Here is a 15,728-nt window from a genome sequence, read left to right on the forward strand (position 1 = left end):
GTAAATCTGAGGACTGAGATCATACGCCACAAAATCCTTGGCTTAGGAGCACTTGCAGAAATTAAATATAATATGCAAACCATTATTTGTATTTAAATAAGTGCCCATATGGATAATTAACTCTATAAATGTCATATGCACAAATCCCAACTGTTAAAAAGAAAATGCAGATACAGTACTCACATTTTGTAAGTAACACAAAGCCGAATCACAATTATCAAACAGCCAGCTGTGTGGTAAATATTAATCCTGAAATGTTCCATTAAATTACAGTTTCTGGTGGAATTCTGTGTGTCATATATATATAAAATGGAGCGCACAATAGCAACAGAAAGAGGATATTTTGGTAAATGTCAGAAGATTTGGGGACCATTAACAGATTTTTGTAATGAGTAATAACGTTTTCCCAAAGTAAGATATTTGACATGGAGGGGTGTGGGTGGGTAATAAATATTAAATCCTATAATGTATAAGAGTATTTAACTGTTTTTGATGTATGGAACTTTTGTAAGGGGAGGGAGGGGTTGGGAGGGTTTTCTAACTTGATATCAATTGTTTAGATACTAGGAATAGTTCATAATAGTCAAAATATTATAGAATATAGGTATTGGCTGAAAAGTTATATTTTTAATGATATATGAAAGTTGATCAAGTGTATATTTATAAGTTCGAATTATTTTTCTTATACACTTGTGGTAATATGTAAAAATGAATAAAGAATTTAAAAAAAAGAAAGAAATGTTCCATTTAATTTCCTACATAATTTCTTCAGCATTCATCTCAATGATAGCCACACCAATTACAGTCGAATAATAATTTTAAGAAAATAAAACACCAACTGCCTATTAACCAACCTTTTAACAATTCATTTAGATGTAAAAAGTATGCAGATTATTTTTGGATATTGCATATCATAGCATAAATAGCAGTCTGGTTAACAATTGCTTTGTTGCTGTCATAATACCATTTTTTTTTTTAAAGACATTATGGTATGCCCCTAATGCAGGCATTAGTCAAAACATGACCATGTGCTTTTCTCTAATGATGCGATTGTCATTAGTTTATGCTGGCTGTTGCAATTTGCCTCCAATAAAATAAGAGAAATCCCAGCAATGGCAGAGTGCTTAGCACAGCTCCAGTTTGTCTGCGGGGTGGCTACATCATGCCTATATGGAGTCCCCGAAGCCCTTCTGCAGCGAGTGCAAAAGAAACCTTGTCTTTTGGTAACGCGTATCTGTGAAAACTGCAAGAATTGAAGGTTTATGTTTATTCAAGGCCCTTTCGGAAAGCAATTAAAACCATACTTTTTGACCGATTCATCTCCTAATCAGAAGCCACACTAAATCTATATTTTCCTTCTGCCTTCTCTTTGTGTAATATAATGTACCATCACCATTTGCTTTCTGTAATTCGCTGATTGTCCAGCCCTCTTCGATGTGAACCGCCTAGAAGTCGTCTGACTATGGCGGTATAGAAGAATAAAGTTATTATTATTATATAAGATTTTAGTCAAATTAAAAACAGGCAGAAAAGAATTCCAAAAGTTATACAGGACAAGAAAGATCCCACAGAAGAACAAAGAGGACATGCAATAGTCTTAATATAAAGTAGGTTGCATCTGTGTTGACTGCCAGACCTGATCCACACGATTATAGGGAAAAAGTTTGTGTAAACAGATGGGCCTTGAACTTAATAAATAGATTCAGCTCTTAAATCACAAGGATGAGAATGCCACAGATGAGGGTCAAGAAAAGAGATTGAATGACAAGTGCTTTCCAGACAAGGAAGGGAAAGAAGCAAACGAAGATGTGCCTGATTTTAAGGCCAAATGGGATAGACACGTAGGATCTATTCACAGAGAAAGGTAGGGGAGGGTCATTGGGGTGGGCAAACTAGATGGGCCGTGGCCCTTATCTGCCATTTATTTCTATATTTCTATTGGTTTATAGGGACATACCGTAACTGTGAAAATAAATATATACAGTATATATATATATATATATATATATACATACACCATATAGTATTGGGAGGGGGGGAGGGTTACAAATATAGGTTTCTTATTATGAATGAAGGGCTTTGAGGGAGGGTGGGGAGGGTTACATTTATATGTTTAGATTATAATGATAAGATATGCAAGTGCTCTGATTAATTGTGTTTATTATGATTGTTGTACACTTGATGAAAGTTTTGAAAATGAATAAAGAATTATAAAAAAAAAAAAAATTATGACAGGGGTTGCCATTCAACATATTACCAATAACTGGAAAAATTACAAAAATCTTAATTACACATTCTGGTGGAATTCGTTATGCCATATTTTTAAGATGGAAAGAGCAATAGCGTTACAAAAAGGGAATTATAATAACTTTGCAAAGATTTGGGGGCCACTGGAAAAGTATTTCTTTTTTGGATTTATCTAGCACACTCAAGGGGGAGGGTGGATTTGGGGTGTAAGTTAAAAAGCTATGTTTATAATATATTGCATAATATAGTGTAATGTTTTCTGGTTGAGAATTTGATGAAGGGTGGGTGGGAATTTTTATACTATTAGATTTTATGTGTTAGATATTGGAATTCTTTATGATACATTTTTGTGCACTTGTTATTTGAGTTAAAAATGAATAAAGATTTTAAAAAAATATATAAATAAATAAATAAGGCAATAGACTAGTATCTTCTGACTTATGGTAAATTTTAGACCGATAGTGAAATTGTACAGGAAGCCAGTGATAGCGCATACATAATGGCGATAGATGGGCAAATTGACTGGCATGATAGTAAATTCCAATCACAGTACACTATAATCTCGTTATAACGGACTCGCTTATAACAGAACCTCACCTACAGCATTCGAGGTCTGCTGGTCCTGGCCATGCGCCTTTATAAATATAAAGAAAATCATCGCATATAGAGGACTCGCAGATATAACGGACAACCAATTTGGTCCCCAGCGCCGCTTTTAGCTGTAGTTTTCTTCGGCTATAACGGACATGCGGTCTCCGCCTACAAGGCGTGTGGCGTGCCGGTGATATAATATCAAAATGCAGCCCAGAAGAAAATGACAGAGTATTTTTCTTTCCAGTGTTCTGGTTTTGCAATCGTTTTGTGCCATACCAATGTTTTGCTGAGTTTTGTTCTTGATGTTGCCGATATGCTTGTGCAGTGACTGTTGTTCATCGATTGTACGTTATTTCAAGTTGACTTAAATAAAGTTTTTAAAAAATGCAACTCTGGATATACTGGACTGTTTTTCCAGGTCCCTTGAAGTCCGCTATAACGAGATTATACTGTATTGAATTTAAAACCACAATAGCATATCTCACGGCTCTGCCATAGCACTTGCATCCTCACCCCCACCGTTGATGGCGATCAGCACAGCTTAATGTACCCTTACTACAGATCCTGCACTCTCAAACAAGGCACAACAGATGCATAGAGTTTCATGGTTTATTTGCAATAGTGCAGACACCAGTTCCTGGCTGAGATGCCACAGATGCTACATCAGTGATTCCTTCAGGCTATCCCTCGCAAAGATGCAACACACATTCACTCCAGTGCTGGGACACACCTTCAACTCATCTGCTGGCCACACAAGGCACTAGGCCCCACTCTCTACAGATTAAACTTTAGCTATACAGTACTTTTCAAAGACAAATCAGAATACAGTCTTTAATACATATACATGGCAATACTGCATTCTTTATAGAACATTTTTATTAACTATTACGCCCCCCAAAAATCCTTTCTAACCCTTGCCAACATCGAGGCAATGTGGACTGAAACATGCACTGCAGAGTCTAGACCCCAGGGTCAGAGTGTGCAGGAGGCCTCACTTCTTCTCCTGCTCCTTTTTGTCTTTCTTCTCCTTTGATGTCTGTGAGGCCAGGGAGCCCATGGCATTACGGATTGCTTCATTGTTGGGGTCCACCCCTGGCAGATTCTCCAGCACACTCTGCAAGAACTCAGGATCCTGCATGACATCATAATCATCTTCTTCCTGAAAAGTCAAGGGCAAAGCAAGGTCATTCCTGCTACACAGCTGAGGAGCAGTCTTCAGCCATGGTATATGGGGGCAGTTCCTAATGCACAATTTAGATCACAGATGGGAATGCTGTCTAGAGCTCTGCTCTCTGCAGGTCAGCGACACTAGGTTAAGTTTATAGATCACTGTTCTGAAATCCTGTACTCAGAAACAGGTATGCAAAAACTACACATGAAATGACAAATCCAATAAACAGATCTTAGACAAGCATAAAACCAGAGCAAAATAAAGGAAGAAAGACCATGTGGCCTATGTAGTCTGCCTAATCATGCCCGATCTACTATCCCCTCCTCTCTCTTAGAGATATGCTAGGACCAAGGCTGTGTGCAGAAGGGAATTCAAGCTTTACATTATCACCTTTCTTTTTTTTTGATCTTCTCAAATTGGAAGCAAAATGGGAGCTGTCTACATAGTGGTACGCATCGCTTTTCATTTAAGCCAGGGAGTAAGAAAGGCAACATCTTATAGAGATTCAGGAGTTCCATCCATTAGTCATAAGCTTGTTGCATTTCGGATAAACAAACTCTGCCCTCCCCTCCACACATACCAAACAAGAATAAGCCTAGTTGACCATGTACTACTAAAAGCAGTAGAGCAGCATGATCCTTTCACTGACCCCAGATCCTGGAAGGTCATCTCATATGTACAGAGTTAGGTTACATAAGAGACCACATTATCAGACTGTGTATTGACCCCTACCGTCCTTTTTCTTTTTTTGGTTTGAAAATATTTTTATTGAACCAAATGAACATAAGGGCAATACAAAGCAGCAATGAAAGGTGGGACAGTAAAGAAAAACCACAACCAGCAAGCCAGAGGCATGTGCATACAATCAATATCAAATTAAGTCAAAGTTCAGGTACTTATAAATGCCTGACCAGACCGCGACGCCATCATATAACCACCACAAAAAGCATACTAGAAAAGGCAGTGATAATCACAGAGGGAATACCCTATGATCGAATAGCTAAAACATCAAATTTCAGAAATCACATTACTATAGAAATCCACAGAAAAAATCCCCTCAATCAGTTACGTGGATGCCATGACCGAGCTCCATAAGGATCTATAAACCTGCTTAGTGACCACTGATGTGTCCCTCTGAATCCCCTGCATCTCCCAAAGGGCTAGCTCTTTCATAGAGGTTTTCCACACAAGCAGCCCCGGGGGGAGGGGGGGTCATCATCTATTCATATGAGGAGGGCCAAGTAGATAAATTGCCATTGGTCTCTAGAAATCCCCTGGTCTAGTAGGTCGCCAACATGACCCAACACAAGCACCAGACAGGACCATTGTATCGGCTAATGCAATATTTCTACTAGGAAGTCTAATATCCCATTCCAGTAGTCACTCAAGATCGGGCACTCAATAAGCAAGTGCAAGAAGGATCCCCTCATACATTTGCATTTCACACACTCCTCAGTAGTCCATAGACCCTGCCCTCTTACACCCCTAATCCTAGTGATATGAAGTGTGATTTAAAAGCTTGCATTTCTAGCCTCCCCAAGTAATATTATGAAAACATTCTCTTACAAAAACAGGACTAATCTCCTTGGCCCAATTCCATAGTCCACTTGGATGCCAAAATCTCTAGCTGGCATATTGAGGGAGGTACCAACAGAAAAAGGTGGTCCACCCTCAGAAAATTATGACTCTGAAAGACCTCCAAATTTACCTCAGGAAAACCCATTACCCAAATGGGTTGTTCCTGTTAATGGCCTCTAACGAACCTAGGCAACTAGTGTCTACCCAAAATGTTTTTCAGATTGGTTAGCAGACTGTATATTATTTAGCTACGCTTCTTATTCTATTTCTCCTGAACCTCAAAATCTTACTCGTACATCAGAATTACTGCAGTTTCCCTCACATATCTCCATCCTGTATCTTTAATAGCTATTTTTAGGGCAGCCATCTTCCCCTCATACATTTATCCGTCATTATTATATTGATCACCAGGGCCATGCTACTTCTTTATCAAGTATTGACCTCAGAAGTCATTAAATGAACTTCAACCTGCCTCCTCCTCCTTATGTATCAAGGTTGCTCCTAGTCAGGATTCAGCAACCGTCAGCTTGGGAATCTCCATATGTGTGGCTGTTGTCTATCCTGCTTGCTCGTGGAGAAAGTGAAAGTTGCACACCTGCAACAGGTGTTCTCAGTGGACAGACGGATACAACAGCCACACAATCCCGCCCTACCCATCCTTTGGTTGAAGTTAATTTGGGTTGGGTGGGGGGTGGGTTTCCATTATATGAAAAATAAAAATAACTAGAGGGATTTCAGGATGGGAGGGGGAGGGCTATATTTATAACTATAAGATATAATGATAAGATGTACAAGTGCTTAAATTTATTTTATTTGTTATAATTTTTGTACACTTGATGAAAGTTTTAAAATGAATAAAGAATTAAAAAAAAAAAAAAAAAGAAGAAGTTAATTTTTCAATGTCTATAGCTCTGAACATATTTCCTTTTAATGGACCAGAGCAACGACATAGAAACAAAGGCAAACAGAGAGACCATATGGCCTATCCAGGTGGCCAAACAGGTTGAAAAGGCGATGGCAAAAGCTAGAAGGATGCTAGATTGCATAGGGAAAGGAATGGCCAGTAGGAAAAAGAAGTATTGATGTCCCTGTATAAGACTCTGCTGAACCTCATTTAGAATACTGTGTACAATTCTGGAGACCACAACTTATATATTGAACGGATGGAGTCGGTCCAGAGGAAGGCTACTAAAATGGTGCATGGTCTTCGTGATAAGGCGTATGGGGACAGACTTAAAGTTCTCAATATGTATTCCTTTGAGGAAAGGCGGGAGAGGGGAGATACAAGAGACGTTTTAAATACCTACGTGGCATAAATGCGCATGAGGCGAGTCTCTTATTTGAAAGGAAGCTCCAGAATGAAAGTGCATAAGATGAAGTTAAGAGGTGATAGATACGCTCAGGAGTAATATTCGGAAATACTTTTTTACAGAAAGGGTGGTAGATGCGTGGAATAGTCCCCCAGGAGAGATGGTGGAGACAAAGACTGTCTGAATTCAAGAAAGTGTGGGACAGGCATGTGGGATCTCTTAGGGAGAGGAAATAGTGGATGCTGTGGGTGGGCATACTGGATGGGCCATTTTGCTTTTTCTGCCATCTTGTTTCTATGTTTTCATCCACAACAACTACTAACCTCTACATCTCTTCCTCTTCTTGTACATATAGGAGGTGATGGCAGATAAAGACCATACTGTCTATTTAGTCTGCCCATTTTGACAACTAGAGTGTAAGGCCCCTGCTTGCTAATGTGAAACAGTGAAAACGAGACGGTCAGTGGGTCAAGCGGGATACTTTCTGGCTGCTGGATTTAGCAGAAAAGATAGTGATAAATGAAACCTGAAGGAGCAGCAGTACAGTTTGCTAGTCTGGACAAGTCCTTCCAGTGAGCCTCGCTAACTGGTGAGCAGGGGAGAGTGCCTGAGACACAAGATTTCAACACTTTCTACACAGTGGGATTTATGTTTTACCTTGCTGGGTTCAGAAGTGTCCATGGCAGCACCACTGTCGAGGTCTGCAGATTCGGCCTGTCCAAATTCTGAAAAGGTATCAAGGGAAGAAGAAGGAACAAGAACAAGTTGGTTCAACTCAACATGTACACACACAGATTTCTCTGGAAGCACCAAGGGAAGTACTCAGCTGAAGAGGGAACCAGACACTGACTGAAAGAAGGATATCCAGGTGCTTGTTCTTCATGTTGACCACGCTGGGCCAGAATTTAGGAAAAGGTTTTCCATGCACAGATTGCCTCGTTTCTTTTACTCAAATACTTAAAAAATCTAATGGCTGCACTGCCACAAGCCATAAGGAGGAAGACAGAGAAAGGGGGCCTTGGAGTGAAGCATCTCAAGAACGCAAGCTGCACTCACCCGCTCCCTGCAGGGACATCTGCATGGCATAAGCAATCTGCTCATCCTCAGTCATAGTACTGAAGTCCGGCAAGCCACTCCTCCCAGACTCCTGCTGGCCAATGGTCATTTTCAACAAAGCGTCATCCGAATCTGAATTGAGAGGAGGGAGTACTGAAACCAAAAGAGCTCACTGCTCATCAGATCCACCAGTTCCTCCCTGGCGCCTTCCAATAATTAGAACGCTTTCACACTAATGTTACAATTTGGTCAAAATTTGACTCTCCCAAGCTGTGGCAACCAGCCTCACTGCAACATGCATTAATCTTGTGGCTTACAAGTTTTAGCTGCCCTCTGATGAATGTGAACCCATCCAGAGTGCTTTCTGCTCCCAGAAAGGAATCAAGGAAGTGGTCTTACCATCGCCCCCTGCGGATGTAATCCCTGCCTCTGCCGCGGAAGCAGCAGCTGCTCGTCTGGCCTCTTCTTCTTGTCTTTGTCTCTGCTCCTCCATTGAAACCCGCAGCGCCTAGAATAAACCACAGAAAGCTTGCAGTTTGGTAGAGCTTGCCCTGAGGTCCTTCCTGTACAGCCTGAACCTGGTGCTGTGAACTGCAGATCAGTCTAAGAGATTCCCCCATTTCAGGTTTTGATAATTAACTTAGCAGGTATGAGGGGCTTTTCTATATCTCAAGTGTAAATGTTTATCCCCTCTTGATCAAGACATTTTTCATACACTCTCTCATATTCCCTGTTTAATTCTAATCTTGATAAGCCTGTAAATGTATCCACTGCTTCGGAATACTCCAGCATGCAGCCTGACAAGGGCTGGGGGTAAAGGGAGAGGCCTTGTAGTGCTCATTCATTTCAGGATAAAGCTGACATCATTCTTCTTGTAACGGCTTTCCCATCAAGCCTGTCTCTGTCTTACCAAAGCCAGTTCCGGGTCTGCGCTGGGGTCCACTCCAAATTCAAAATCACTGGCCCCAAGTCCAAGCATGGCTCCGCCCTCACCTGCGAGGATGGGAGAGCTAATGAGGGCATCAGCTAGGCTGGGGCCTGGAGGCACAGTCACCAGATGTGAGCCTGTTCCCTCCTTCCCATTCAAGGTGTTAATAAATGCCGTCAGCTTCTCTGTGTTCGACTCCTGGGGGGGGGAAAGAAAACTGGATATGAGGACTGACCTTGTGACTTAAGCCTCCTGCCTGAAGGGATCAGGCTGTGCTGTGGAGGCAATATGCTTGAGCTGTACCATTTGGAGTGCAGGAGCGGCCTAGTGATTAGAACTGTTGCTTCAGCACCCTGAGGTTAAGGGTTTGATCCCCGAGTTGCTCCTTGTGACTCTGGCTTAGTCACTTAATTCTCCATTGCCCTATGTACCATAGGAAGATTTGTGAGCCCACCAGATAGGCAAAAAATATTTAAAGAGTACCCGAATGTAAAAACCACCTTAATTGTCTTGCGAAGGGCGGTATATAAATATCTTAATAAACATAAAGGTTATCTGTGTTATGGCCCCCAGACCCATGAAGCTGTGCGATCACTCTCCACCTCCTAGACCAGTAAACATTTCTGCACTCTGAGAAAGGAAGCTTTATGAAAAAAGGGGGAACTGGCCAAACTGTTTTGCTTGGAACTTTGAATCAGAAGCATTCAAAAACCCAACTGCAGGCCCTGAATTCTGCTGTAAGCCCCAACTGCTGGTTGGCATGAAGCCAGACTGAAAGCAGCAGTTCCCTGACAATGGAAACCGGAGAACATCTGATGTGAGATTTCCAGAAAATAGCCCAGCCACTCACCTCCTCTCCAAAATTGATAATGTCTACATTCACCTTCTCTTTCTTCAGGCGCTTGGCCAATTTCACAAGCTATGCAGAGAAAAAAGAGAGAGAGAGATGGGGAGGGTGTCCTTTGGAAGTGTCTATTTATTTATTTAAAAAACTTATCTGCTAATTTCCTAAGCTGCTTACAAGTAAACATACACAGCAGGGTTGCATGGTTTCTGCTTTTCCATGCAATTCCATGGACTAAGAACATCTTTCCTCTCCTCTTTGCCTCCCCTTTCCCCTTCCCCTCAAACCTCCACTCCCCCACTTTTCTCTCCCCTCCACTCTCTCCCTCCCTCCCCATCCTCTCCCCTCTTAAAAGTCACCTTGAGCCTGTATAGGTATGAACAATGCACAAATAGAAGATTAGATTAGTAGGAAACTACTGAAAAGGGTATGAGTTTTCCCAAAAGCCTCTAACCAAATTGATTAAGCTATAAAAAGATTGCCAACCATAGTTTGCCATTAAAGTCTATGCAGAACCCTTACACAGGATATTACAATACATAATTTAATTCAAACTATAAACTTTGAAATCCAGGGAAGTCCAGCATTTGGGCTGTAAAATAATACAAATACTACAGCACTACAGAAATAACTCAAACTACTACTTACGTCCTTTTCATTATCTTCTATGGGGCTCCCCACAAAAGCAATGATACGCATCTTATGATTCTTGCCTTGGCGATGCTTCAAAGCCAACTGAAAAACGCACACAGCAAGGAGGTTAAGAACCCAAGTGCGAAGAATCCTTTGAAGTGGAAAGGGTAAACGCAAAATCGATTCTTTCAGAAAGTACAAAGAGGAAAGGCTACATCCCATGAAGTTACATAATAACTGAAAAACAAAAATAGGAGACGTTTTCACTTACGTGGGCAATGCGAATTCCTGTACAGAATGTTATCTTCCCTTTTGGCTGGACTGAATGTAGCTTGGAAAGAATTCGACCCGTGTCTGGGGTCAGTGTGGTCAGTACTTCACAATTGCTAGAATGAAAACAGAACATTAATTAGCAGCCACCCTATACAAATTTGTTAATATCACCAAGCCTGAATAAGTGGTATGAGCAAGGTCTCCTGTGATAGGCCTTTCAGTCAGAGAAAAAGGATAGCTGAGCAAGACCAGCAACTCTTGTACTGAAGGAAAAGCATTATTTATTTAATCAAATTCATGAAACGCCTGATACACACTGAAAAGGAAAGGTCAAATTAGGCCTTACCTGCTAAATTATGCATTTCTACCAGTAGGAGATACAGAGCTACAAGTTTCCAAGTTAGCCTATAAGTACCCTATGCAGCACCCAGTATTTCTAAACTAGACCGGGTCTTCAACCAAAAGGAGCTCGACTCGGTTAACAATAAAGTGAACATTTCTTGAATAAAGCCATAGAGTAGCTCTACATTCTTGACTCAAATCATGAACACAATTCAACTCAGTATGTTGTTGCAAGAAACAAGGGAACAAGTTAGAAAAGATCCGGATTCAGGATCAGACTCTGTGAGAATAGCGAGCTTACTGATAACTTGTGCACATGATCCTAACAAGACTAGATACTTAAAATGTTTTCTTGGATTCAGGATCCCATTTTTACTGATTTTTTATTTGAATTTATTAACCACAAATCCAGTAGGGTTTTCAGGATTTCCCCAATGAATATACAAGAGATCTATCTGCATGCACTACCTCCATTGTAAGCCAATATCTCTCGTGCATATTCATTAGGGAAATCCTGAAAACCTCGTTTCCCACACCTGACGTAGACCTTCAACCATTTTAGTAGCCTTCCTCTGAACCGACTCCATCCTTTTTGAAAGTGCAGTTTCCAGAACTGTACACAATATTCTAAATGAGGTCTTACCAGAGTCTTATACAGGGACATCAATACCTCCTTTTTCCTACTAGCCATTCCTCTCCCTCTGCACTCAAGCAGGCTTTTTCACCACCAACAGTACCAGCTCTCCATCATAATGTATGTTGATTTACTTACTGTCTACTTTGATATTTTTTAAATCATGTTATTAGATTTGTGGCCTATTCAAGTGTTCATTATTTCCTTTTCTTAAATTACCTTTTTATGTTTATTAAAATTTGATGTACGGCTTTGCTTATACAGACCACAACAATGTACAATATAAAAAGAATATGAAAACAAAATCATAGTAAGAAAGGAACTTCCTGAAATTGATAGGAAAACCTAAATTCAAATATGCAAAGGTAGTCATTCAATACAAGTAGATATCTATAATTAAATAGCAAGATAAAATTCCTGTGATTATCCCATCTAATTTTTTCTCTTCTTTTGTAAAAAGTCATTTTGCTTGAAAAAATTAACTGTAGATCACATCCATGGTGTAAATCCCATGGCTTTTATAAAATTTGATTCTTAGAGGAGATTTTTCCCCAAAATGAAATGGTTATCCAATTTTCACATATGCTCAAATCCAATCCAGCAGAGTCTGTGCCAAGAAAAGAATGAGGCATGCTGGCAGAGGAAGACATATGACGGTCATAGACAAACTCATATGCTTATCCACTTCTTGCTAATGTGTTCATTTTCTCCAACAAATAAATCTGTTAAGTCACAAGTGGGCTACCCACTCTTAACCCTTTCAGGACCATAAGGATCGTAGGCCAATTTTTGTGGTTTTGACGACATTTTTATGGTAAAAAGGGCTTGCAGATGCCAAAAAATTGATTTTTTTTGTGAAATATCATTATTTTTATTTAAAAAAATCACACTTCTGGCTTATGGACAGTGTGGCAAGTGAATCTTCTCGTCAATCTAGCAACGACGCTCATGAATGAATGTCGGAACCAGTTTGTTTACATAAAGGCAGTATCATATGGAATCCGTACATATCAAATTTAGAACTGTAGACTATCCCAATCAAAATTTATAGGATTTTAAAGTTATGGGGCAAATATGTCCCTTGGTCCTGAAAGGGTTAAATATCACACTTCCTTCCCTTGCTTCTCAATTGGTGCTCTCTGTATCTAATGCAAAAACATATGTAAGATAACAAGACCTACTTGGCAAGTGTGATGAGCCCTACGTTGTTCTCGGGATTGCTGCGGGTTTTCGAATGACACACAATATTAACAGCATCCTGCTGGGCCTGCAGGCGAGTGGGCAAGAAGTCCCCATTCCGCATATATTCACTGTTATCAACACTGAAAACGTAAAAAGAGCAAGAGAGGGTCAGGGATAGAGAATGACACAGGGATAAATTTTCCCCCGTCGCTGCAGAAACTCAATTCCCCCATCCCGTCCCCGTGAGTTTTGTCACTGCCCCTGCCCCATTCTTGTAAGCTCTGCCTTAACCGCACAAGCCTCGAACACTTATGATTTTAAAGTGTTTGAGGCTTGTGCAGATGAGGACAGAGGTTACAGGAATGGGGCAGGGACAGGAAAAGAACTTGCTGGGATGGGAAAATTAGTTCCCGCGGGGACAGGGAGAAATTTGTCCCCATGTCATCCTCTAGTCAGGAACATTAGGTGAACAGAGTTGTTGTAAAACAGGTTGAGAAGTGTGATTGTATACCAGGTCAAAACAAAAAAAAGGCAGCTGCTGACCAGATTATAGCCACAACCACCTAACCCAGTGTTCCGCAAACTTTCTCGAGCCGAGGCACACTAAAGGTCGGAGCCATGGCTCGAGGCACCTGGAAGTGCACAGATAGCGCAGTGATATCACATGCATGCGTAACATCATTATGTTGATGTCCCTGCGTGTGTGAAGGCCCTCCAGGCGTGCCCTGAGATGCTGGGAGGGGGGGGGGGGGGCGGCAGAGAAAAGGATAGGTATTGGCACCCACTGATTGCCTACAGGACGTGCCTCTCGCCATGTCCTGTAGACAGTCAGCTGGTGCCTGTGCTTCTCCTCCTCCCCAGTGTACCATGGCACACCAGAAATCTCAGGAGGCACACTGACCTAACCTCATGGGGTTAGTTGAGCAGAGTTATGATGCAAAGAACACAAGTGGTGAGAACTGCCAGAGAGGAAACGAAGTGGGGAGTGGGACAGAACATGTCAACCTTGAGACGAACAATCCTTTATTTCGATAAACTCAAAATCAATGGCATGTAGGAAACACACAAATAAATAATAATGACAGTTTATATACCGCAGGACCGTGAAGTTCTATGCGGTTTACAATGATTAAGAATGTTACAAATTGAGTAGAACTAACAAAGTTAGACTAGTGACTGACAGCTCTAGAGATCAGTTGTTGCGTGACAGATTGTGCAAATCAGTACCTAAGTCAGGGGTGTCCAAGTCCCTCCTCGAAGGCCGCAATCCAGTCGGGTTTTCAGGATTTCCTCCATGAATATGCATGAGATCTATTAGCATACAATGAAAGCAGTGCGTGCAAATAGATCTCATGCAGATTCATAGGGGAAATCCTGAAAACCCGGATGGATGGCCGCCCTCGAGGAGGGACTTTGACACCCCTGGATTAGTTTATTCAGGTTAGGCTGTGCCAAAGACAGTCCTCGAGGGCCGCCATCCGGCCGGGTTTTCAGGATTTCCCCCATGAATATGCATGAAAGCAGCACATGCAAATAGATCTCATGCATATTCATGAGGAAATCCTGAAAACCCGGCTGGATGGCGGCCCTCGAGGAGGGACTTTGACACCCCTGGATTAGTTTATTCAGGTTAGGCTGTGTCAAAGTCAGTCCTCGAGGGCCGCCATCCGGCCGGGTTTTCAGGATTTCCCCCATGAATATGCATGAGATCTATTAGCATACAATGAAAGCAGCGTGTGCAAATAGATCTCATGCATATTCATGGGGGAAATCCTGAAAAGCCGGCTGGATGGCGGCCCTCGAGGAGGGACTTGGACACCCCTGGATTAGTTTATTCAGGTTAGGCTGTGTCAAAGTCAGTCCTCGAGGGCCGCCATCCGGCTGGGTTTTCAGGATTTCCCCCATGAATATGCATGAAAGCAGCTCATGCAAATAGATCTCATGCATATTCATGGGGGAAATCTTGAAAACCCGACTGGATGGCGGCCCTCGAGGAGGGACTTTGACACCCCTGGATTAGTTTATTCAGGTTAGGCTGTGTCAAAGTCAGTCCTCGAGGGCCGCCATCCGGCCGGGTTTTCAGGATTTCCCCCATGAATATGCATGAGATCTATTAGCATACAATGAAAGCAGCGCGTGCAAATAGATCTCATGCATATTCATGGGGGAAATCCTGAAAAGCCGGCTGGATGGTGGCCCTCGAGGTGGGACTTGGACACCCCTGACCTAAGTACTTCTGGAACAGATACGTTTTTAAGGCGTCTCCTAAATTCCCCATAAGCCGTTGCTCCAGATCTTTTCCCCCCCTAATGCTGCCTGATAAGAGGAGAGAGTCCCTCCACACTTTGTCCCCGCTTCTTTCCCCTGACCATGGTGTCAGCCCTTGGGGGCAGGGACTGAGAGGGCGTTAGTGCTTTTGTCAACCCCTCCCCCTCCCCACTGACGCTTCAGCGTGACTCAGGGGAAAAAGGCGAGCGTGGAGGCCAGGCCAGGCCTCTCCCTCCCCTCCCCTCCCCCCGGCTCGGTACTCTCCCCCTCCGCTCCGCTCCTTACCACACCATCGTACTCTCCAGCACCATCTTGCGCGTCGCTCGTTACACACAGAAAACAAACGGCTCCGGCACGCTCCAGCGTCCGCCTCTCTCACTGGCTCGCACGGCAGCCGACCAATGGCAGCCCGGCGTGCGCGCACTTCCGGCTGCGCAGGCGCAAAGCCCAGTAGCCGGGCGAGGTGGTTTCTTTTTTTTTTTACGGAAGTCCCGCCTCCCACGCTGACGTGTTGAAACCGCTGAAGGGCGCCGCCTCCCCCCGCCCCTCGATTTAGACGCAATAAAAGCACCGCCTGCCTCGTTCTTTCCAATCCAGTTCCTCATAGTCAACTTGATGCATTTTATCTGTTCTATGTGTTACTTCTTTCCCTGGAAGGAAACAAAACC

General features: G+C 42.3%; 1 protein-coding gene across 2 annotated transcripts; it reads right to left on the minus strand.

Annotated features, from left to right (window-relative positions):
* Positions 1–3,436: 3,436 nt before the first annotated feature.
* On the minus strand, positions 3,437–15,503 carry PSMD4 (proteasome 26S subunit, non-ATPase 4). Of its 2 annotated transcripts, none has more exons than XM_033925276.1 (10): positions 15,346–15,503; positions 12,792–12,932; positions 10,633–10,747; positions 10,377–10,463; positions 9,768–9,803; positions 8,867–9,082; positions 8,356–8,464; positions 7,957–8,088; positions 7,558–7,625; positions 3,437–4,000 (listed from the first exon to the last, which is right to left on the minus strand). In XM_033925276.1, exons 1-10 carry the CDS (start codon positions 15,369–15,371, stop codon positions 3,833–3,835), a joined length of 1,098 nt encoding a protein of 365 aa, XP_033781167.1. In that variant the 5' UTR covers positions 15,372–15,503; the 3' UTR covers positions 3,437–3,832. The 2 variants fall into 2 exon arrangements, with proteins under 2 accessions (XP_033781167.1, XP_033781166.1); XM_033925275.1 differs by having other exon boundaries at positions 9,735–9,803.
* Positions 15,504–15,728: the final 225 nt, after the last annotated feature.

The sequence above is a fragment of the Geotrypetes seraphini genome, chromosome 16 (assembly GCF_902459505.1).
Source record: "Geotrypetes seraphini chromosome 16, aGeoSer1.1, whole genome shotgun sequence".
Classification (NCBI taxonomy): Eukaryota; Metazoa; Chordata; class Amphibia; order Gymnophiona; family Dermophiidae; genus Geotrypetes; species Geotrypetes seraphini.

Coding starts and splice junctions, on each gene's coding strand:
- PSMD4 (XM_033925275.1), bottom strand. CDS start 15,371: ATGGTGCTGGAGAGTACGATGGTGTG. Junction 9,083..9,734: donor TTATCAATTTTGGAGAGGAG/GTGAGTGGCTGG, acceptor TCCCCCCCCCAG/GAGTCGAACACAGAGAAGCT. Junction 4,001..7,557: donor ACACTTCTGAACCCAGCAAG/GTAAAACATAAA, acceptor TTGACTTTTCAG/GAAGAAGATGATTATGATGT.